Raw genomic sequence first — 24162 nt, 5'->3', positions numbered from 1 at the left:
AAGGGATACATGTTATACAAGTTTTTGAAAAGTAAACACATACACTTAATACAGTAAAGAGAATAGACTGAATTGCTATCATTAATATTCCCTTTCACCTAAATGATCAACAACCCCTACCAATAGCTTTTATGAAACCACCACTGTCCTAACTAGCTATTTTGGAGTGTGAGGTACAAAGAATGGATTTCTTCAAAATTAAGTGATAATGAATTATTACTGTGCATCATATAACTTCGTATTTTCAGAATGTCACTAAAATAATCAGAATCTCTACAAGATGGAGGTTTAGTTCTCTACAAATTTGGTAGTGTGGGGTACCTCAGCCCAACTCTAGAAACAGGTAGTTAGTTACTACTTCCAAACTAACACCCACACTTAAATTTGATCATTCAGAAAATTCTTTAAGCCGATCCTTGCAGCACTGCACTGCCTCCTCTCCGTATAATCAGGCCTTACTACTGAATTTTGGGAGATGCGACGAACAGTTGTTTGGCCCATGCTATTTCAAAAATACTATTGCCATGTTTCAGAAATTAAGATCCAAGAACTCAGTTAAGTCCCAAGGATAGGTTCAGCTTCCCTTGTAAGAAAACTACCTGCGTATCATTAATGAGAACAATACATATATCATATTATGCTATTTCAACGAAATACCACTATGGCCAACTCTTTCCCTCAGTAGGCCAAGTGATGGAACTTGAAAATGTGTGAACTTATGACCCAGTCTAATCTACCAGGAAAATATGGGAGGCAACTATGTCAAAGTGCATTTTTTTAAAAAGCCCGTTTCCTTTGCCAACAAACAGAACAGTTCAAAACTAACTATAGCTAAAGTAATATAATTTTAGAATTACAAAGTAGAGATCTTGTCTAGGTATTTTAAGTATCTCCTAGGACACTCCTTACCTGAAATAAGCCCCCACCATTCACAGATGGCCTCTACCCTGTGGCAGGCCCCACATGTCAGTCGTTTTATATACATAAGCCCATTGAATCACCACAACACCTGGTGTGTCATTTTTATTCCTCCCCCACCTTTTTAAAAAACAACAACAACAACAAAAAAAACAAAACAGATGAAGAAACTGGAGTTTCATATCACCTTATAGGCTTAAAGTTTCCTGGTACAGCACAGCATTTCTTTTTATTATCGTAAGAGAAAACATTAGAGCACCAAGAAGAAAGTTGAACGCATCTTAGTGCTAATATTCTACTACTTGGTCAACATCAACAATATCCCAACCTAATTCGCAACCCTTCAGGGCTACAGTATTACATGTGATTACTGCATTTCTTTATCAGAATGATGGAACTATGATTCCTCTTTTGGATAAATTTTCCTTTATTTGCGTATGTGACCTTTCTCTTAAAGGCCAAAATTTAGAGGATATTCTGTTCAAGATTTCTAATTGAAGGAACATGAAAGGCTTTCTTTCTCGTGACTGGAACTAAACTACTGCATTTCAGTTAGAAGTACTTATTTTAACAAAACAGTTTTCATTTTTATGTTATGTCACATTTTGAGCTTTCCAGATTTGGAACAGCCTTCAACTTCTTAATTTTGTTTTGAAAGTTATAAAGATCATCATCAGAGGTAAAGTATAAACAGCCCTACATTGAAAACCATCCATTTATCCAAATCCTCAAGTAACAAATGTCCCTCTCTCATGGAGTTTCTATTCTAGTATGTATTTGGGAGGGAGAAGAAGGAAAAGACATACAAAGAGGCGTGTCAGGCAATGATAAATGCTGAGAAATGTAATTATTTTTCTAGCATTGCCTAACTTTCTAAGTTTGTTTTTCAAGCTCACCAACTTTTGATCTGTGCTTTAGTTTGTTTCACACGTTGGATGCAGAGTTTAAATTAGGCACCTCAGTAGTGATAAGAAATAAAGGGCATAGTCTTCAGGACCTTAATGTTAAATCAGAGGCAGTCTACTTAGTCTTCAAGGTTGTTTGAAAGTAGTGGTTATTAAACTCTTGGGGATGAAGAAAGCTTTCATTTAGTGGATTTACTAACGCCAGAAAAAAAGCACAAATGCATGTCACTTTGTAAATAGTCTCAGGTGGCCTAGTATCCATGGATGCGTGTCTCGGAAATTTCATTACAAACAGAATTCACAATCAGTTAGTGTGAGGTGGAGGAAAGGGGTTGATCAGAAAATACTATCAAACTCAGATTCTGTGATTCTTATGCAACCATCTTATTACAAATATGAAAAATAAAATGCATAACAAAACTGAGATCCAAAGATTTTAAGGTATCCTGGCTCCCAGAACAACGTTCCTTCTACTACACGATTTTCATTATGGCGTAGACCTTGTAAGCAACTTCCTCATTAAACCATTTGCCATCGTTATGATGACTACTGCTGCATTACTGGTGACAAAATTTTAATCCTAAATGCTCTTTTACCATTACCCAGTATGTATACTAAAGGAGTTGAAAAATCAAGTTTATTTTCAGACTAGAGAGGGCAGAAGACAGCATGCTATTTGAAAACAAATTGATTTTTATTATAAATGTAGTATATGCACAAAGTAAAAAGTTCCAACAGCACTGAAAGGTGTAGGTGAAAAGTAAAAGTCCTGCATCACAAACTAATGTTCCACAGTCCTACATTTCAGAGGCACCTAAGGTGCTCTCTCCTTAAAAAAAACTATGATTATGAAAGCTCATATGTGCACATACATATACTTCTGAAAAATACAATGGGGTTACAGGACTACAATGTTATAATACTAAGGAGGAATTAACTACCCATTAGGAGAATCAAGTGTTGATTATACCTGGCAAAACCACTTCAAGACACAATAATGTATTAATTTAAAAGATGGTCACTATAACAAGTATATGAAATAATCATTTATAACTCAAGCAAGCAAGGTAAAGCCTCTTAAAGATGGAAACAATCTAAATCTAAATCCCTTGATTGCAGTAGTAAAACTGCAGGTAAAGAGTACAACAGATAAACTAACAAGAGGAAACTAAGGGGTGAGAAAACACTGTCCCAGGCTGTGCAACTGTCACTCAGACAATAAAGCCATTTTATTACAATGTATCAAAGATAATTTCTTTGATAGCCAACAGAGATTATCACAGCCCAGGATTTTATAAAAACTGGTCCAGACAGGAAAAAATTCCGGGTTGTCAAATGCTAGCTCTTACAACGCTGGATGTCTGGCGTTATATCAATCATGGACTCTGTTACCAATTCCGTCTCACAGAGATTAGTTTACCTTCCTACACCACATTACGATGTACAAATCCACACTTTCATTCAGGACGACAAACATGATTTCATCTTTGAGGTTTGTCTCTTGGGCTACTCTTGGTAAAGAGTACCATATGGTACCAATTTACCAATATGGTAAAAGTGTACATATTTAAAAGGAAGATCTTCCTCAAAGAAAAGTACGAGTCTCAGAAAACATTTTACCAAAATTAGCATTGTTTAAAAAGAAAAAAAAAAAAAAAAAAAGTAAGACACCTAACTTGGGTGGGGAAAAAAAAAACTAATGATAAAAAAATTAACTTACCAAGAAGTGAAACAGGCTGGGTTACAGGAGGGGTGGGCAGATTCGTGGGTGCAGCAGGTGGCACGGCAGAGCCATACATTTTCACACTGTCACCAGACTCGGCGTTTCCTCTAGCCCCAGACACCACTGTTGGAATGGGATTTCCAATAGATAAGTCTTTTGTAGTGTCTTCATTTATACCAGCGATAGTAGCTAAGGAATATAATTACACCAACATGTGAAGCTGAATAATTATCTCCCCAGTCAACATTCTTTTGCCGTACTATAGACCCTATTACTGGTCCATTCTCCCTCCTACTCCCAACTCCAAGAGGACGAGTGAACACAAAGGAAAAACATGCTTACAGTTTGGGATGCTTATTGGAGGAGTGTGAGGAGGAGGAATGGATACTGGTGGAGTTATAGGAGGTGGGGGTCCAGGAGGAAGAAAACCTAGAATAAGAAAAATAATGTCAACTTACGTTGTGTCACCTTACTTTGGGCTCTAAAAAGAAATGTCTTCTTAAACAACTCAGTGTACCTGGTGGTAAATGCATCGGATTAAATCCTGGGCGCAAAAATGGTGGAGGAGGTGGTGGAGGAGGAACACCAGGACCAAAACCCGGAGGGGGAATGCCCAAGGGAGGCGTGAAAGTGGGTGGCTGGAGAGCACCAACTACAGGAGGACCCGGCTGATGTGGCGGGACCTAAAAACAAAGAAAGAAGAATGAAGCCACATATCTAGCCACCTTCCCATCCATATAGTTAAGTAGAGATGAAGAAAAGATCTTGTTGAAAAAGCTATTTCTAAACTTGTGCTTATTGTGTGAATTTATCTAATGACAGGTGGTAATTAGTACCTACTATAAACGACAATTCAAATTTTTGTTCACTACTCTATGACAGCAAATTCACATTTTATCTCACGAGTATCTATTAGTGTTCTGATAGAATATGACATGTTGCATCAATAGGTAAATGTGAGAAATACAACTCTAAGAAAAGATACCTCGCAATTTACAGGGATTAAGATCCCAGGTTCTGGAGTCAAACTGCCTCTTCCCTCTCCACTTCTAACTAGCTCTATTATCCCGAGTAAGCTATTTACAATCTTTAGCCATCAGTTTACTTATCTGTAAAGTGAAAAAGTGCCAACCTCACATAGTTAAGGGGATTAAAAAGGTAATACATGTTTAAGTGCTAGTGCCTGTCACTTTACAAAACACCTAACAAATGTTAGCTATTATTAAAAAACAAAAAAAAAAGTATGATCAACTTTAACAGATTAGTCAGGTTTCTTTAAATGAGTGGTGATATACACTGAATCTTATTTAGAACCTGTGCTGAATGCGCACGTCCAAAAAACCAGCTAAAGAGTTTGCCAATTTAACCCATGTACAGAATATCACAGCTAAGTATATATCAAAGCATGTAATTTTCTCCTTAGGGAGGGAAAATCAAAAGGCTAGGTACTTGAAGGGAGGAGCAAGATGGCAGAGGAGTAGGAGATCTAAATTTTGTCTGGTCCCAGGAATTCAGCTAGATAGTTACCAAAGCATTCTGAATACCTACAGACTCAACAGGAGAGCAAAGGAAAGAATACCAGCAATTCTATGAACAGAAAAGCAATTACTTTCTGGAAGGCAGGATGTGTGGAGAAGTGAATCCAAGGCAACATTTGGAAAGAAAAGATCATGGGGGTGGGGGGATGGAGCCTCTGTCAACCAGCTACTGGCAAGTGACAGAAGAGTGGAGCATAAAATTGGAACTTTTAGAAGTCTGCTCCACTGAGGGATGTTGCTCCAGTGGCTAAGTGGGGGGGTGGAACCCTCGCTGGAATAGTGTAGTCCAGGACCTCAGGGTCACAGAAAGAGCGGGGGTGCCTGTGTGTGGCAGAGCCCCTAAGTATTGAAGTGGGGAAGCAGCTGCAGAGATGGACCTAAGAAGGGGGCTCTCAGCTTGGGGTTGCCATAAACCATGATCTGACGCACAGTCTGGCCACTGCTCTTTGAGCAGGGACCCAACAAGTGGCAGATCTGGGGAGATTCCCCTTCTTCCCCCAGGAGGAGCGGCATGGGAGCACATTGCAGGAATCTGATGGGTTTGGAAACCCTAAATGGGGTCATGTGCCAGAGACAGAAATGCTCCATCACAAACCTGGTGAAAGGAGTGGGGCCCCGAGCCCTTGGCTCCTCTGGGGCCAGAGACTGGGAGGCCGCCATTTGCTTTTCATCCTCCAAAGCTGTATGGAAAGCTTTCAGGGAACAAAAGCTACTGAGAGCAAACAGGAGGAGATTACTTAGCTAGGCCCCTGGCAAGAGCAGTGCAGTTCCACCTCAAGCGAAGACACTTAAGAATCACTGCAACAGGGGCGCCTGGGTGGCTCAGTGGGTTAAGCCGCTGCCTTCGGCTCAGGTCATGATCCCAGGGTCCTAGGATTGAGTCCCGAATCCGGCTCCTTGCTCAGCAGGGAGCCTGCCTCTCTCTCCGCCTCTCTGACTGCTTGTGTGCTTTCTCTCTCTCTCTTTCTGACAAATTAAAAAAAAAAAATCACTGCAACAGGCCCCTCCCCCAGAAGATCAGCAAAAATATCCAGCCAAGACCAAGTTTATTGATCAATGAAAACTGTAAAACTCCAGCACTAGGGGAATACAGCATATAGAATTCATGGTTTTTTTCCCCATGATTCTTTAGTATTTCAAATTAATTTTTAAAATTTTATTTTAAAAAAATTTTTCTTCTTTTTCAACCAACACCTTATCAATTCCTTTATAAAATTTTTTAGTTTTCACTTCTACTGTCCTATTCTATCCCTTCATTGTATTTAACCTTATTTTTGGTATATATGAAAGTTTTTCTTTCTTTAAAATTTTGGGATACAGTTTCTTCTAACAGACCAAAATATACTCTAAATCTAGTGTATGGCTTTGTTCTAGTCTCCTGCCTGATCACATTCTCTTTTTAAAAACATTTTTTTTAAAAACCAGTTTCTTACCAATTCCTTTTTTAAAATCTTTTTTAATTTTCATCTTTACAATCATATTCTGTCCCTTCATTGTATTTACCCTTATTTTTGTGTATATATGCAAGTTTCTCTTTCTTTAAAATTTTGGGAGGCAGTTTCTTCTAAAAGACCATAATACACCCAAAATTTAGAGTGTGGCTCTGTTCCATTCACCTGCCTGATGATATATATATATATATATATATTTTTTTTTTTTTTTTTTAAAGATTGGGCAGTTTCTTTTCTTTTCTTTCTTTCTTTCTTTCTTTTTTTTTTTTTTAAAGATTTATTTATTTGACAGAGAGATCACAAGTAGGCAGAGAGGCAGGCACAGAGAGAGGAGGAAGCAGTCTCCCTGCAATACAGAGAGCCTGATGTGGGACTCAATCCCAGGACCCTGGGATCATGACCTGAGCTGAAGGCAGAGGCTTTAATCCACTGAGCCACCCAGGTGCCCCCAGCCTGATCATATTCTTATTCTTTTTTTAAAATTCCCTTTTCCTTTCGTTGTCACCCACCTCCCCGCCCCCGGTTTTGGGCCTCTTCTGATTTGTTTAGTGTATATTTTTTCTAGGGTCACTGTTATACTTTTGGCATTTTGTTCTCTCATTCATCTGTTCTTCTCTGGATAAAATGACAAAATGGAAAAACACACCTCAAAAAAAAAAAAGAATAAGAGGCAGTACTGACTGCCACAGACCAAATAAGATGTGGGAACTACAGTTCAGAATGACAATTATAAAGATACTAGCTGGGCTTGAAAAAAGCATAGCAAATACTAGAGAATCCCTTTCTGGAGAAATAAAAAAACTAAAAATCTACCAAGTCGAAATCAAAAAGGCTATTAATGATGTGTAATCAAAAAAGGAGGCTCTAACTGCTAAGATAAACGAGGCAGAAGAATTAGTGATATAAAAGACTAAATGATGGAGAATAAAGCTGAGAAAAAGATAAATGACTACTGGATCACGAGGCGAGAATCTGAGAGATAAATGATACTGTAAGATTGAACAATATTAGAATAATTGGGATCCCAGAAGAAGAAAGAGAGAGAGGGGAAGAGGGTAGGCATCAGAATCCGGGAGGCACAGAAAATCCCCCATCAAATAGGTCAACACCCCGACATCTAATAGTGAAACTTACAAGTCTCAGAGACAAAGAGAAAATCCTAAAAGTAGCTCGGCAGAAGATGTCTGTAACCAACAATGGTAGAAACATTAGACTGGCAGCAGACCTATCCACAGGGACCTGGTAAGCCAGAAAGGACTGGCATGATATATTCAGAGTCCTAAATAAGAAAAACATGCAGCCAAAAACACTGTATCCAGCTAGGCTGTCACTGAAAATCGAAGGAGAGATAAAAAGCCTCCAGGACAAACAAAAACTAAAAGAATCTGCAAACACCAAACCAGCCCTACAGGAAATATTGGAAGGGATCCTCTAAGCAAAGAGACAGCCTAAAAGTAAGATAGACCAGAAAGGAACAGAGACAATATACAGTAAAAGTCACCTTACAGGCAATACAATGGCACGAAATTCATACCTTTCAACAGGTACCCTGAATGCGAATGAGCTAAATGCCCCAATTAAAAGAAACAGTGTTGGACTGGATAAAACAAGACCCAGCAATATGCTGTCTGCCAGAGACTCATTTTAGACCCAAAGACACCTCCAGATTTAAAGTGAGGGGGTGGGAAACCATTTACCATGTTAATGGATATCAAAAGAAAGCTGGGGTGGCAATCCTTGTATCAGACGAATTAGATTTTAAATCAAAGAGCATAATAAAGAGATGAAAAAGAACACTATGTTATACTTAAAGGGTCTGTCCAACAAGAAGATCTAACAATTTTAAATATCTATGCCCCTAACAAGGGAGCAGCCAATTATAAAACCCAATTAATAACAGAATCAAAAAAACACATCAACAATAATACAATAATAGTAGGGGACTTTAACAAACCCCTCACAGAAATGGACAGATCATCCAAGCAAAAGATCAACAAGGAAATAAATGTTTTATTTTTATTTACTTATTTATTTTTAAAAGATTTTATTTATTTATTTGACAAACAGATCACAAGTAGGCAGAGAGGCAGGAAGCAGGCTCCATGCCGAGCAGAGAGCCTGACGCGGAGCTCGATTCCAGGACCCTGGCATCATGACCTGAGCCAAAGGCAGAGGCTTAACCCACTGAGCCATCCAGGTGCCCCGGAAATAAATTTTTTAATTGACACACTGGACAAGATGGACTTCACAGATATGTTCAGAACGTTCCATCCCCAAAGCAAGAGAATACATATTTTTCTCTTATGCATGTGGAATATTCTCCAGAATAGATCATATCCTGGGTCACAAATCAGGTCTCAATTGGTACCAAAAGACTGGAATCATTCCCTGCATATTTTCAGGCCACAATACTTTGAAACTAGAGCTTAATCACAAGAGAAAAGGTGGAAAAACTCAAATACATGGATGCTAATGAGCATCCTACTAAAGAATGAATGGGTCAACCAGGAAATTAAGAAAGAATTAAAAAAAAATTCATGGAAATAAATGAAAATGGAAACACAACTGTTCAAAATCTTTGGGATGCAGCAAAGGTGGTTCTAAGAGGAAAGTATATAGTAATACAAACCTGACTCAAGAAACAAGGTCTCAACTACACAACAAACCCTACACCTAAAGGAGCTGGAGAAAGAACAGCAAGTAAAGCGTAAACCCAACAGAAGAGAAATAAAAAAGACGAGAGCAGAAATCAATGAAATAGAAACCAAAGTAACAGTAGAACAGACTGACAAAACTAGGAGGTGGTTCTTTAAAAGAATTAGGAAGATTGATAAACCCCTGGCCAGATTTATCAAAAACAAAAGACAAACAACCCAAATTATAAAATCATGAATGAAAAAGGAGATCACAACCAACACCAAAGAAATAAAAACAATTATAAGAACATATGAGCAACTATATGCCAACAAATTAGACAATCTGGAAGAAATGAATACATTCCTAGAGATGTATAAACTACCAAAACTGAACCAGGAAGAAATAGAAAACCTGAACAGACCCATAACCAATAAGGAGATTGAAGCAGTCATCAAAAATCTCAACAAACAAGAGCCTAGGGCCAGATGGCTTCCCAGGGGAATTCTACCAAACATTTATAGAAGAATTAATACCTATTCTCCCAAAACTGTTCCAAAATATAGAAATGGAAGGAAGATTTCCAAACTCATTCTATGAGGCCAACATAACACTGATCCCAAAACCAACAAAGACCCTATCAAAAAGGAGAATTACAGACAATATCCCTGATGAACATGGATGCAAAAATTCTCACCAAAATACTAGCCAACAGGATCCAACAGTACAGTAAAAGGATCAGTCTCCACAACCAAGTGGGATTTTTTTCCTGGGCTACAAGGTTGGTTCAACATTCACAGCAATCAATCACTGTGATACAATACATTAATAAAATAAAAAGAACCATATGATACTCTCAGTAGATGCAGAAAAAGCATTTGACAAAGTACAGCATCCTCTGTTATCAAAACTCTTCACAGCGTAGGGATAGAGGGTACATACCTCAGTATCATAAAAGCCATCTATGAAAAATCCACAGCAAGTATCATTCTCATTGGGGAAAAACTGAGCTTTTCCCCTAAAGTCAGGAACACAGCAGGGATGTCCACTATCACCACTGCTATTCAACATAGTACAAGAAGTCCTAGCCTAGGCAATCAGACAACAAAAAGAAATAAAAGGCATCCTAATAGGCAAAGATGAAGTCAAACTCTCACTCTTTGCCGACGATATGATACTTTATGTGGAAAACCCAAAAGACTCCACCCTAAAACTGCTAGAACTCATAAAGGAATTCAGTAAAGTGTCAGGATAGAAAATCAACACACAGAAATCAGTTGCCATTTCTATACACCAATAAGACAGAGAAATTAAAGGAGTCAATCCCATTTACAATTGCACCCCAAACCGTAAGATACCTAGGGATAAATCTAACCAAAGAGGCAAAGAATCTGTACTCAGAAAAGTACAGAATACTCATGAAAGAAATTGAGGAAAACACAAAGGAATGGAAAAATGTTCCATGCTCATGGATTGGAAGAACAAATATTGTGAAAACGTCTATGCCACCTAGAGCAATCTATTACACATTTAAGGCAATCGCTATCAAAATACCATCAACTTTTTTTAAAGAAATGGAACAAATAATCCTAAAATTTGTATGATATCAGAAAAGACCTGAATAGCCAGAGGAATGTTGAAAAGGAAAACCAAAGCTGGGGGCATCACAATTCTGGACTTTAAGCTCTATTACAAAGCTGTGATCATCAAGACAGCATGGTACTGTCACAAAAACAGACACAGATCAATGGAACAAAATAGAGAATTCAGAAATGGACCCACAACAATGTGCTCAACTAATCTTCGACAAAACAGGAAAGAATATCTAATGGAAAAAAGACAGTCTCTTCAACAAATGGTGTTGGAAAAATTGGACAGCCACATGCAGAAGAATGAAACTGGACCATTTCCTTACACCACACACAAAAACAGACTCAAAATGGATGAAAGACCTAAATTTGAGACAGGAATCCATCAAAATCCTTGAGGAGAACACAGGCAGCAACCTCCTCGACCTCAGCAACTTCTTCCTAGAAACACTGCTTAAGGCAAGGGCAGCAAGGGCAAAAATGCACTATTGGAACTTCATCAAGATAAAAAGCTTCTGCACAGCAGAGGAAACCGTCAACAAAACACAAAAGACAACCAACAAAATGGGAGAAAATATTTGCAAATGACATATCAGATAAGGGCTAGTATTGAAAATCTCTAAGGAACTTACCAAACTCAACACCCAAGGAACAAATAATCCAATCAAGAAATGGGCAGAATACACGAACAGACATTTTTTTAAAAAAAGATTTTATTTATTTGAAAGACAGAGATCACAAGTAGGCAGAGAGGCAGGCAGAGAGGGGGGGGAAGCAGACTCCCCAATGAGCTGAGTCCCCGATATGGGGCTCAATCCCAGGACCCCAAGATCATGACCCGAGCTGAAGGCAGAGTCTTTAATCCACTGAGCCACCCAGGCGCCCCACGAACAGACATTTTTGTAAAGAAGACATCCAAATGTCCAACAGACACATGAAAAAGTGCTCAACATCATTCGGCATCAGGGAAATACAAAACCACCGTGCGATACCACCTCACACCAATCAGAATGGCTAAAATTAGTTAGGTCAGGAAATGACAGGTGCTGGTGAGGATGAAGAGAAAGGGGAACTCTCATACTGTTGGTGGGAACACAAACTGGTGTAGTCACTCCGGAAAACAGTATGGAAGTTCCTCAAAAAGTTGAAAATAGAGCTACCCTATGAACCCAGGAATTACACTACTGGGTATTTACCCCAAAAGTACAAATGTAGTGATCTAAAGGCGCACGTGCACCCCAACATTAATAGCGGCAACGTCCACAATAGCTGAACTATGGAAAGAGCCCAGATGTCCAGCAACAGATGAACAGATAAAGAAGATGTGGTGTGTATATACATACATACACACACACACGCACACACACACACAGGAATGTTATGTAGCCATCAAAACCCACCCCCCCCAAATTTCGTCATTTGCGAGGAGGTGGATGGAACTAGAGGGTATTATGTATGCTAAGCGAGTAAGTCAATCAGACAAAGACAATTATCATATGATCTCACTGACAGGAGGAATCTGAGAACAAGACAGGATCATAGGGGAAGGGAGGAAAAAATGAGAAAAAACAAAAACAGAGAGGGAGACAAACCATAAGATACTCAATCTCAGGAAATAAACAGGGTTACCGGAGGGGAGAGGGGGTGAGAGGAATAGGGTGACTGGGTGAAGGACTTTGGGAAGGGTATGTGTTATGATGAGCACTATGAATTGTGTTAAGACTAACGAATCACAGACCTGTACCGCTGAAACAAATAATATATTATATGTTAATTAAAAAAAAAAGGCTAGGTGATAGTTTTTTGATAGTTCAGATTTATCTGACTTAATGTGAGCAACTGAAAAAGGTACAGGAAACACGCTGAGTATTTAATATACATTATGTCATTTAATCCTCAAAACAACTCTGACCTAGGAAGAACACCAGAGCCAAAGCCAAGAAAGGGAATTTGCACATTTACAGATAGGAAATTAAAACTTAAATTAGGTGACTTGCCCAAAGTTACACTGTGAAGAACAAACAATGGAGCTGGGATTCAAACTGCGTTCTGTTAGAATTCAGATTCTCTCCTCTGTAGTAATGCACTAAGTGATCAGACAGCAGACATTTAAGAATATGCTTTCATTTTAAGTGGACCTCAATTTATTCAATAACTGATCCATTAAAAAATGTCATGATAGCACCACACAATTTGAAAATTGAGAAAACCTCTTTCCCTCAAAACAGATGCTTGTTGGGATATATACTTTAAGTTCCCTCAGATCATGAAGTCTCAAAAGAATAAAGATCCAATAAAGGAAAACAAGAGGAAACAGAATGTAAAATGCTATTAGGTTTGGATCTCAAGCCTGAAACATTATAAAGACACTTAATAATCTAGACAGGTGTCAGGCAATATGAATTTACTTTGATTTTGTTGGTGTTTATGGAGAATGTATTAGAGTTTATAAAAAGTAGGTCAGACATACGAAAATATGAATATGAACATCTATGGATTCATTCATGTGTTTGAACATTAATCTAGACATACATCTAAATAAATAAGATTTAGAAAGGTTTATCTTTCAGACACAAGTTTAAATAGTGCTCCAAATATTCTTACCTGTGGAGGTGGCACTGTTATAGGTGCGGGGACAGGAATAGGAGGGACAGGCACTGGTAAAGGTTTAGGTATGGGTGATACTGGTTCTGTATGTGAGGTTTCTGCCCCTCCATTTTGGGCAACTTCATTTTCATGCTTCTTGGGAATTCCTTTCCAATCTATAAGAATTAAAGAAATTTAACAATATAAGTTTGCCATTTTCAGTTTATAGCTTTAAATACAGAAATCATTTTTAAAATGCTGATTATATAAAAAACCCAGCAGTATGATTATTAAGGAAATGCCTATGCTAATCTTATAAATATTAAGTGAATAAACAATAACAAAAAACATGCAAAAGAATGCCAATTGTGTCTCACAGTTCTAAGTAATACGTATTAATTCAGTGAATTCTCATAACCATCTGTAAGTAGGCCCCATTATTATACCCATTTTATAAATGAGAAAAACAATTTGGAAATTAAGGAAAACAAGGTCAGATACTGCTAAGTGGCAGAGGAGGGATTCAACATACACACATTTGGCTATATGGTCTATGTTCTTGACCATAATAGCGTACCATCTGGAGTAAAGGTCCCAGGAGGGAGGAGCAAGATTCTTTTTACCTGGACCAGAATGCCTGGCACACAGTCATGCCCTGATACCTATTTGCCTGAACAGAAACCTAGCTCTACCCTAAAATGAAGGCACCATGCACTGTGGGAAACAAGGTCAAGGTATGGGAATGGCCCAGCATGGTTTCACCTCTTTTTGGCTTTCAAACCAATTCCACTTGCTTCAAACCCCTTTAATCACTTACTTCTATTTTGCCACAGCACCCCACACTCCACCTCGTCCAGTTATCTAGCAATCTCCAGCTCATGCCCACACCTGAGGCTATTTCCCCCAGTGTAATCCTACTGTCAATCTGGCATTTTTAATGCTCATCGCACAGGTAACTATACCTCCTTGTCTTTTATGTTTACTTTCGACTGTTTCTCTGGACATTTAAATGTTTTCAAAGAAATTATTATGAAGCACTGGATTAAAACATAATACCAGTAATGTTCAGTTTAAGACTCATTTGATCCATTAGGTTTTCACAGTGAAAAATTCCATTACGATCTACTTATATTGTAATTAATGATTTAACCCCACAATCAATATTATTTCATTTATGTCTCAATCTGTCCCACTAAACAGAAGTTGCCTTAAGAGTAAAGACCACATCTGTCTTATCTACCACTCCTTCCTCCGTTTATTATGGAGAGATTGGCACATAGAGGGTACTTGAAAAATCTCAAAAATCACTTCCTACTGTGAAAAAACATTTTTCATATGTACAGTCAAGAAAACAGATGAATTTTAAAAGAAATTAAATACTGTTTTACCTGGATTAAGTGTATCACTGTCCAACATTCCTCCTTCACAAAAACTCTCCAGTTCTTCAGGTTTGACTTTGTCCCACGGAATATAAGTAACACCCAGTTCTACATCCCAATACTGCTTATAATCTGCCTTTATTCCTTTGTTTAAAGCCCAGGCAATCTGTATCACCATTAGTCAAAGTATAAAAAGAAAGAAAGAAAGGGAAAAGAAGGTCAATTTTGAGAATTAACTGTTTCTTGAATTTCTAGTCACTCAGATTGGGGGCAAAAGGGGAATAATCTGGCCTTGCTATCCACAGATTTCAATTCGATGACAGGAAACTGGTTAACCTTTTCTCCCACTTTATGCAAATTTAACTGGCATTGCCTCCTTATCCACTCTTTGAACCACTCATTTCTCAATTTAGCCAACATAAAACTTAGAGAAAAGGAAAACAGTGTTTAGCAGGGAAGGTTGAATGAAGTTCCCTGCACCGGGACCACTTTCCAAAGTCTTGGGTACCTTGGAATTATTCCACATTAGACAAAATCCTTTTGTAGTGCAGTCAAAGGGTAGACTGTTATGACACTAAGGAAATGCTGACTCTGGCCCCTTACGGGAAGAATACCCATGTACCTACATCTTTTCCTTTTTTTTTTTTTTTTTTTTTTAAAGATTTTTGTTTATTTATTTGACAGAGATCACAAGTAGGCAGAGAGAGTCTCTAGAGAGAGAGAGGGAAGCAGGCTTCCTACCGAGCAGAGAGCCCGATGCGGGGCTCTATCCCAGGATGCTGGAATCATGACTATGCAGAAGGCAGAGGCTTTAACCCAATGAGCCACCCAGGCCCCCGACTGTTGAATATTTTTAATAGTTAGTATTCTAAGGATGAGATAGCAAACTTTAAAAATGTGTAAAATTCAGAGGCACCTGGATGGCTCATTCAGAAGACCATGTAAATCTTGATCTTGGGGTCTTAAGTTCAAGCCCCATGTTGGGTATAGAGATTACTAGAATAAAACTTTTTTTTAAAAAAGATTTTATTTGTCAGAGAGAGAAAAAACAGAAGCAGGGGGAGTGGCAGGCAGAGGGAGAAGCAGGCTCCCCACCAAGGAAGGAGCCCAATGCGGGACCTAAGCCAAAGGAAGACATTTAACAGACTGAAGCCACCCAGGTGCTCAAAATAAGCAAAACTTAAAAAAAAAAAATTTTTTTAATGTATAATATTTAGAAAAATATTTTAAAAATGTATAAAATCCAAAATATCTTGAATGACAAAATGAAATTATATTTAAAGCACCAATTAATTAAAAAATACCTTGATGTATTCCACATGAACCTAACATTTAAAATTTTATGTTAATATTTAGGAGATAAGCTCTTTATTTTTATTTATTTATTTATTTTTTAAAGATTTTATTTATTTATTTGACAGAGAGAAATCACAAGTAGACAGAGAGAAATCACAAGTAGGCAGAGAGGCAGGCAGAGAGAGAGGAGGAAGCAGGCTCCCTGCTGAGCAGAAAGCCCGATGGGGGGCTTGAACCCAGGACCTGGGATCATGACCTGAGCCGAAGGCAGTGGCTTAACCCACTGAGCCACCCAGGCGCCCCCGAGATAAGCTCTTTGAAAAGATATATAGGAAATGCTTCAGTGTCCAAAATTAGTTTTTAAAAAGCCAAGTAATGTTATGTATTAAATTTTTAAAAAAATGAACTACAAGGTATAAAAACTGTACCTTTATGGATTTCTGGTTTACTTTATAGTTTCCTCGGCTCAGTTTCTGCAGGGCACGATAGGCATCTTGCCTATGAACCATAACAATATAGGCACAACCTCTGGGAGGAATCATCTGCTCCAAGATATTTAATAAAATAAAATAAAATAAAAGAGCAACAAAATTAAATAAATACTAAATAACCAATTCCAATAACCCCAACTCCCCTGACCCCTAGCCATCCCATGAAGCCAGGTTCTATAATCTGAGGTTAAGGTATCATAAACTGGCAATTCAAATTTGGGCTCAGCTGCCAGCTTATAATGAACTTACAGTTCTCCAAGCTTTAATATAGATTTTTGTAGAAAAGGGTTTCAAATTAAACTTGGGTTATCTAAGAACTGTGGTTAAATGCAGAGAGTGCTAAACTGGACTTAACACTTACACTAGCCACATCTACAAAGCTGGGCAAATTTTAACTTGGGTCTCAAGTCCTATGACATTAATCACACCTGTCAATCATTACATAATTTAATAAACACTCACGTTAATTGATTCAATTGGACCGAACTCTTCTAAGAGACTGGCAACATCTTGTTGAGTAGTCCTTTTGTCCAGCTGTCCCACCCAGAGTGTAGTACTACAAACTTAAAATAAAATTATAATCATAAATATATATGTATTTTGATAATGAGCAGCACTGTACTTTTCTACAATAAAAAGAAAATCGTTATAAAAAGATGCAAAGTCACATGATACCATAAGATTAAGTAGCAAATCCCATACACATCCAAAAATATCCTAGAAAATTGCGGTAGTACTTCCAGAAATGGAATAGGATAGCTGAACAACATAAGAGTTGAAAAAAATCTGGCCCTTTTGTGGACATATCTAAACTGGGGCCAGAGATACAATAACTGGTCCAAGGCCACCCTTGGCAAGTGAGCAGCAGAAGACCCAATCCTAACTCTCTCGATCAACAAACAGTCCAGCTGTTTTTGTCCACTAACACAGCTGTCTCTTCCTGACTGTTGAGTATACACGAATGGTTTTTCTCTTATGTTGTATCCTAGGTAATATCTCCCAATCAGAAGCTCTACACATGCCCTACTTGTAGTATAAATAAAAATTTCAACAGTAACTGCAAACTTACACCATGAATATGTCTAGCATACCTTACTAAACATATTCTAAATACATGATGATATTCAAGAGATAATGCAAGCTAATATATTCTGTAAGCTGTAAAACCTCTCCATGTATAGGAGCGCTAGTTCATCGGCTTCCATTTCATACATTAAATTCAAGACATGCTATCACTTTATTTTCCATCACTATTAGCTGGTTTCACTCCTTACTGCTGCTTTACAGCTAGTTTTTTTTTTTTTTATTGTGTTACATCAGTCACCATACAGTACATCATTAGTTTTTGATGCAGTGTTCCAAGACTCATTGTTTATGTATAACACCCAGTGCTCCATACAATCTGTGCCCCTCCTTAATACCCACCACTGGGCTCATCCATCCCCCTATCCCACTCTTCCCTAAAACCCTCAGTTTGTTTCCCAGAGTCCACAGTCTCTCATGGTTCTCTCCCCTTCTGATTCCCCCCTGCTTCACTTTTCCCTTCCTTCTCCGAATGTCCTCCGTGTTATTCCTTATGTTTAACACATCAAAGCATATGACAAAGCACAAACAAAAAAGAGAAAATGAAGCAGTATGTCGTTAACAGTTATGAAACATTTTATACCCAAGATACACAAAGAATAATGTAAGAAGTCTGAATGTAAAAGTTAATTTACCACTTGCAGTTTCTGGTTTGATTTGAGGAAGGCCTTTTTGTCGGCGTTCTCTTTCTTTTTCTCTGTCTCGCCTTTCTTGGGACCGAGATCTGGGAGAATGTCGGCGTCTATCTCTGGACCGGGATCGAGAACGTCGATGGCGGGACCTTCGAGATCTAGAGCCAGATCGAGATCGCCTTCTTTTTGGTGACCTAACATTTTCATGAGGGGGAGAATGGATAAGATACAGAGAAAGAACTGAAAATGTAAGTGGGTATTAATCTGAAAAAGAAAAAATATAACTCGGTAGTTTAATGTTTAGACATGTAATAATTCAAAAGCAGAGAACTCATTTTTAAAAAGTTTAGTATGCTGCAAGTTAGGAAGCACGCACATATTTAAATGAGATAAATAAGGATGCTAGCTTATAAAAGTCTCCCATCTTTGAGAACTTGATACTATACTAAATTGCACGCTGGGAGTGTCACCGAGACAGGCCGCCTACTGCTGCCATCTATCTTCTCGGTTAACTTCTTTTCTGCAGCAAATAAAAATATTATCTGTTTATAGTATTACTTATTACCGTTCCACTTTTGTTGGCTGATCAAATCATAAAGGAACTGTGAATACAGAATTCCTATCATTCTATGCATAAATGCGTGCAGGCACTGGAGCAACTCCAGGGGAAAAGCACGGGTAAGATGACAGGCCTTAGTTTTTACATCACTACTTCTGCTCCCACTCCACAGAGAGAGACACACAAATACACCACATGTTATTTTATTAACGTTGTATATCTAAAAATAATCCAGTTTGATTTTAATTTGTCTAAGACACACAGGATTGGAAAAATATTTTCTATCAATTACCTGGATGCTGACCTAGATCTTGACTTTCTGTTATCAGACATGTGCCGCTTAACCTCTTGAATACAAGGCTGTTCGACTTCCATTTCCTTTAAAAATCAATAAAAACAAAAAGAACCAAAACAACCACCCATCATTAAATGAGAGAAATGGAAATTATAAAGGCAAGAAGACAAAATCTAAAAAATGCTAAATTACAAATCCTTTGCCTCAACAGATTTTTTTTTAATTTTTTTTTTAAGATTTTATTTATTTGACAGAGAGAGAGAGAGAGATCACAAGCAGGCAGAGAGGCAGGCAGAGAGAGAGAGGAGGAAGCAGGCTCCCTGCTGAGCAGAGAGCCCGATGCAGGGCTCGATCCCAGGACCCTGAGATCATGACCTGAGCCGAAGGCAGCGGCTTAACCCACTGAGCCACCCAGGCGCCCCTGCCTCGACAGTTTTATTCTGGTTACTTGATACCACATTACTAGTTTAATAATGACTGTCCATCAGTGAGGAAAAAAAAGTTTTTATATGGTTTACAAGATTAGAAGAAACACTTCTCTACTTCTGGAAATTCATATAAGTTACATATAATTTTATTAAACCATTGATTACAGTGGTAAACTAGGCATTCTAGTTAAGCATCCTGGACTCTGACTCAATCCTCACAGAATCCTAAGGAAATTGGTTATTACTATGTCCACTTTCCAGATGAAAAGCTTTAGGCACAGAAAGGGTGAATATGTGCCCAAAGAAGTCTTTCTTCACATTCAAAAATGAAGATAACAAAGCAAACAGGCAGGAATCTGCATATAAGTCAAAGCAACCAAAAAGATTAACCAATCTGAGAATAAAGTTTTACCTGATGTGCCTTCTGTGTTAGTGGTTCATTCTGTGCCTGAAAAGAAGCTTGGAAAGGCTGCTGCACAGGTGGAGTTGGAGGAATCACAGACTGAGCCATGGGAGGAAATGGAGGTGTAGGAAGAAGGCCAAATCCTGGCATCTGTCCATTAGGAGGAAGTGGAACCTTTTGTTTTTAAAAAAAGCACGTGAGTAGATTTTAAGTAACAACTACCAAAAATAATTTGGAAAGTCCTTAGTTACTTGATGTAAAACTAAAATATCTTCAAGCAATTTTGATCAAGCAAAAACCGTGTAGTGACATACAATAACGATTAACAATTTCCCTAAGTGTAGTATTTATCTGAAGAATTTACATCACATATATAGGTTAAAAATTCTAGAACTCATTTTTTAAAAAATTTTATATATTTATTTGACAGACAGAGATCACTAGTAGGCAGAGAGGCAGGCAGAGAGAGAGAGGAGGAAGCAGGCTCCCCGCTGAGCAGAGAGCCCGATGTGGGGCTCGATCCCAGGACCCTGGGACCATGACCTGAGCCGAAGGCAGAGGCTTTAACCCACTGAGCCACCCAGGCACCCCTAGAACTCATTTTTAAAATTATGAATACAAAGGCTTGACTTCATATATTTAAAGACATAATTTCATTTATAAGAGGAACAATGTGACTGAATAAACTTAAAATTCAGAAAGGTACTGTACTGTAATCTGTCTCCCTTCAACCTCAAAGGCAATCAAGTCAATTGGGAGGGAGAGTGGCTATAGCACTGATGTACAAGTTCACTTTTAAAAAATTTACTCCAAGGGGAATTTCAATAAACATCCCTACTTTTAGGGTTCAAAAATATCATATTATTAATGAGAGTAAACCACAACGTAACATATTTCTGCATGTGCCATTCCAATACGGACAATATTAAAAGTATAATTATAGGGGCTCCTGGGTGGCTCAGTTGGTTAAGTATCTGCCTTTGGCTCAGGTCATGATCCCATGGTTCTAGGATCAAGCCCCACATCAGGTTTCCTGCTCAGTGGCAAGTCTGCTTCTCCTTCTCCCTCCTCTCTGCTTGTGCTCTCTTGCTCTCTCAAAATAAATAAAATCTTTAAAAAGCACAGTATCAATTTCCTAGTAGCAAATTACAGAATGGATCAAACACGATACACATAAGAACATGAACATACTCTTCAGAGTATTTCTCAGAACCCTTTCTAAATCAAGGATACGAAGTAGTATTTCCCAAGGCTGGTTATAAAACAGAATCTGTACATTTAAAAAAAAATACAGATTCTTTAGATTTGACTTTAGCATTAGATCCCTACCTCTGTCATTTCGCTGTACAGTTAAGTTTAGGAAACTCTGAATAAAGGATTTGCTAAAATCAACCCAATAGCAAACCCCTACGAACTTCTTGCAATTTTCCAGAGTTCCTTTCACTGCAAATCTCTAACTATACTCCTGAATGTGGAGAGCTAAAAACCCTCTAAAGCATCTCAAACATCTACTCCCCCAAAAAAATCCTCACAAGGGAAAAAGCTGCACCATTAAGCAGGCCAGGTACCTAAAACAGAGCTATAATCTCTTCTAAATGGTTTTAACAAAATTACCTGTTATTAAATTATAAGCATGTAATATTTAGTATGCTTGTTTTAATTAAAGCTTTTTAAAAATAACAACTCAAGTCAATCTCATGCACAACAGCTCTGACTACGGCTGCAGTAGTACTTAGCCAAACATACAGCTAACTAACAGTGGGCTGGGAGGGGCAATCCGTATGCTCTAATGAACAGATCCTCACATATTAAAACTCAGTGGCGAGAAAAATGTGTATACCTGATGATGCACTGGGTCCTGCTGTATCGTCATCATTCGAGGCTGAAACTGATCCATAGTTTGATGCTGTGTGTATGCCGGCTGCTGCATGCCATCTCCAGGAAACCCACTAAAAAAATAGGAGCTATCTTCATTTTGTCCATTCAAAAACACGTAAGATTCTAAGCCACATTTATACTACAGAGACATTAAGAATGCTGTTCAGGAGTCATTAATAATTAACATCTTACTGAATCATGTACTTGCCTACATTAATTTACACATCCAGCATTATTCCCAATGTAAATGCCATTTTTAACTGTAAATCTGATAGCATCTCCTCCCCATTCAAAAGAAAACCCAAGTATCATTTTAAAAAACAATGACTATATGAAAAATGACTTTGTTACTGAAGTTATAGTTGACCCCTGAAAACATGGGTTTCAACTATGTGAGTCCACTTACAGTTTTTGGCTACAGTACAGTACAGTAAACGTATTTTCTCTTCCTTATGATTTTAACACGGTTTCTCCTCTAGCTTACTTTATTCGAAGGACACAGTATGTGTACAGGTTTGGCTTCCAGTGAAGAGTAGGCTATGTAAGTTTTGGGGGAGGCAAGTTATAATGCAGACTTCGGACTCTGGGCAGGCTGGCACCCCTACCTAATCACCACGCTGTGCCAACGATCAACTGCACTTGTCTTATGCCTGATTACGACTCCCAACTCTATCCATGGAGGAGCGTAGGAAAGAACTTACAAGGGTGCCTGTGGAGGGGAAGCGGCAGGTGCGGGGGCCGGCGTGGCCGCGGAGGGCGCGGGAGGCGCAACAGCCATGGCAGGTGCAGCGGCGGCAGCAGTGGTGCCATCTTCCTTCTTTGACTCTTCCACAGCCTCTGGCTCATCATCATAATCAAATCTATCGAGTAGCTTCTGAAATAGGTACATCAATATTCCATTTTAAAATTGGGATTGGAAAAAAAATAATAAAGTTGGGTTGGGATACACTACACAAAAGACTTGATAAAAACAACAGATATCTCTTATCATCTACGATCCCAGCACAGTAATGTACCATCTCATGTTCCCACTCGCCCCTTAGCACCTTGGTTCACAGACACACCAATGCCACACAAATGCCATCTGAAAAAGAATTTTTTTTTTTTTTTAAAGATTTTATTTATTTGACAGAGAGAAATCACAAGTAAGCAGAGAGGCAGGCAGAGAGAGAGGAGGAAGCAGGCTCCCCGCTGAGCAGTAAGCCCGATGTGGGGCTCGAACCCAGGACCTGGGATCATGACCTGAGCCGAAGGCAGCGGCTTAACCCACTGAGCCACCCAGGCGCCCCATGAAAAAGAATTTTTTTTTAAAAAAGATTTTATTTATTTATTTGACAGGCAGAGACCACAAGTAGGCAGAGAGGCAGGCAGAGAGAGAGGGGGAAGCAGGCTCCCTGCTGAGCAGAGAGCCCGATGTGGGGCTCAATCCCAGGACCCTGGGACCACGACCTGAGCCAAAGGCAGAGGCTTCAACCCACTGAGCCATCCAGGCACCCCTGAAAAAGAATTTTTTACTGTTTTTCTTCACCAATTATAAATGCAGTGTTTTCTGATTATTTTTTATACACTTATTTTATAGTTAATTTAGCAATATATTCACACACTAAAAACGTTTGGAACTTTGCACACATGAAAATGGGTGTACATTTTCAGTTAACTGTAAAATATACCAAGACCGTCTTATCTAATCACTATAAATCCCTAAAGAAGAATGTCCATATGCTGCTTGCTCAAAAACATACTAATATGACAAAGAAAAAAGAGAATGGCACAGACACGGCCATGAAGAATTTACTACCTGGGCACCAACTTCTTCCTTAAAGCTTCACAGCTCATGTCAGAGTACCAGAAACATGGAAGCAAGGAAGGAAGGAAGGAAACAAACAAGCTAGCTCAACACGTCACAAGATCACATGTCTAGAAGAGCCATTTAAAAATAAGATGACATTTGTTCAGAAAGGAAGGAAGGTAACACCACAAACACCTACTCCTACCACCATCTACTGTTTACATATCTATGTATGATACTTCATCACAAGAGGCCTGCAAGGTACACATAGCTTAGATATAATTTCTTCTTTTTATAGACAAGGAATCTAGGACCCAGGTGATTAAGAAACATTACTCAGACCGCAGAGCCACCAAATGGTAGAACTGGGATGTGGACACTCTTCTTTTTAACTTCAAATCTCTCAATCTCTGGCATTCAAACAAGCAGTCTTTTCCCTCAAGCTGTGCCCATTCTGGTCATGGATTTTCAACCTCAAATTCCTTAACTTGTGTTGTTTTGTGGTAGTTCTGCCTAGAAATTACGGTTCCACTTTACTGGATAAGAGATTTCTGAATTGGGAAAGGAAGTCCCCTTCTTGGATAA

The 24162-nt window shown here is 38.5% G+C and overlaps 1 protein-coding gene across 3 annotated transcripts in view; it reads right to left on the bottom strand.

Moving 5' to 3' along the window:
- Nucleotides 1-24162, bottom strand: part of SCAF4 (SR-related CTD associated factor 4) — a 70700-nt gene that overhangs the window by 14527 nt on the left and 32011 nt on the right. The window contains exons 8-19 of one of the 3 annotated variants that reach the window (XM_047721108.1): nt 22490-22662; nt 21751-21859; nt 19920-20084; nt 19089-19162; nt 18229-18419; nt 16973-17073; nt 16448-16561; nt 14733-14889; nt 13363-13520; nt 4064-4229; nt 3889-3975; nt 3544-3735 (exon numbers count right to left, since the gene is read on the bottom strand). In XM_047721108.1, coding sequence (XP_047577064.1) covers nt 3544-3735; nt 3889-3975; nt 4064-4229; nt 13363-13520; nt 14733-14889; nt 16448-16561; nt 16973-17073; nt 18229-18419; nt 19089-19162; nt 19920-20084; nt 21751-21859; nt 22490-22662 — 1687 coding nt within the window. Of the gene's footprint in view, nt 1-3543; nt 3736-3888; nt 3976-4063; nt 4230-13362; nt 13521-14732; nt 14890-16447; nt 16562-16972; nt 17074-18228; nt 18420-19076; nt 19163-19919; nt 20085-21750; nt 21860-22489; nt 22663-24162 lie in introns of all 3 variants that reach the window. The other 2 variants (XM_047721099.1, XM_047721116.1) reach the window with 2 other exon arrangements.

Source organism: Lutra lutra, chromosome 1, assembly GCF_902655055.1.
Source record: "Lutra lutra chromosome 1, mLutLut1.2, whole genome shotgun sequence".
NCBI classification, from domain to species: domain Eukaryota; kingdom Metazoa; phylum Chordata; class Mammalia; order Carnivora; family Mustelidae; genus Lutra; species Lutra lutra.
This window is presented reverse-complemented; position numbering and strand designations above follow the sequence as displayed.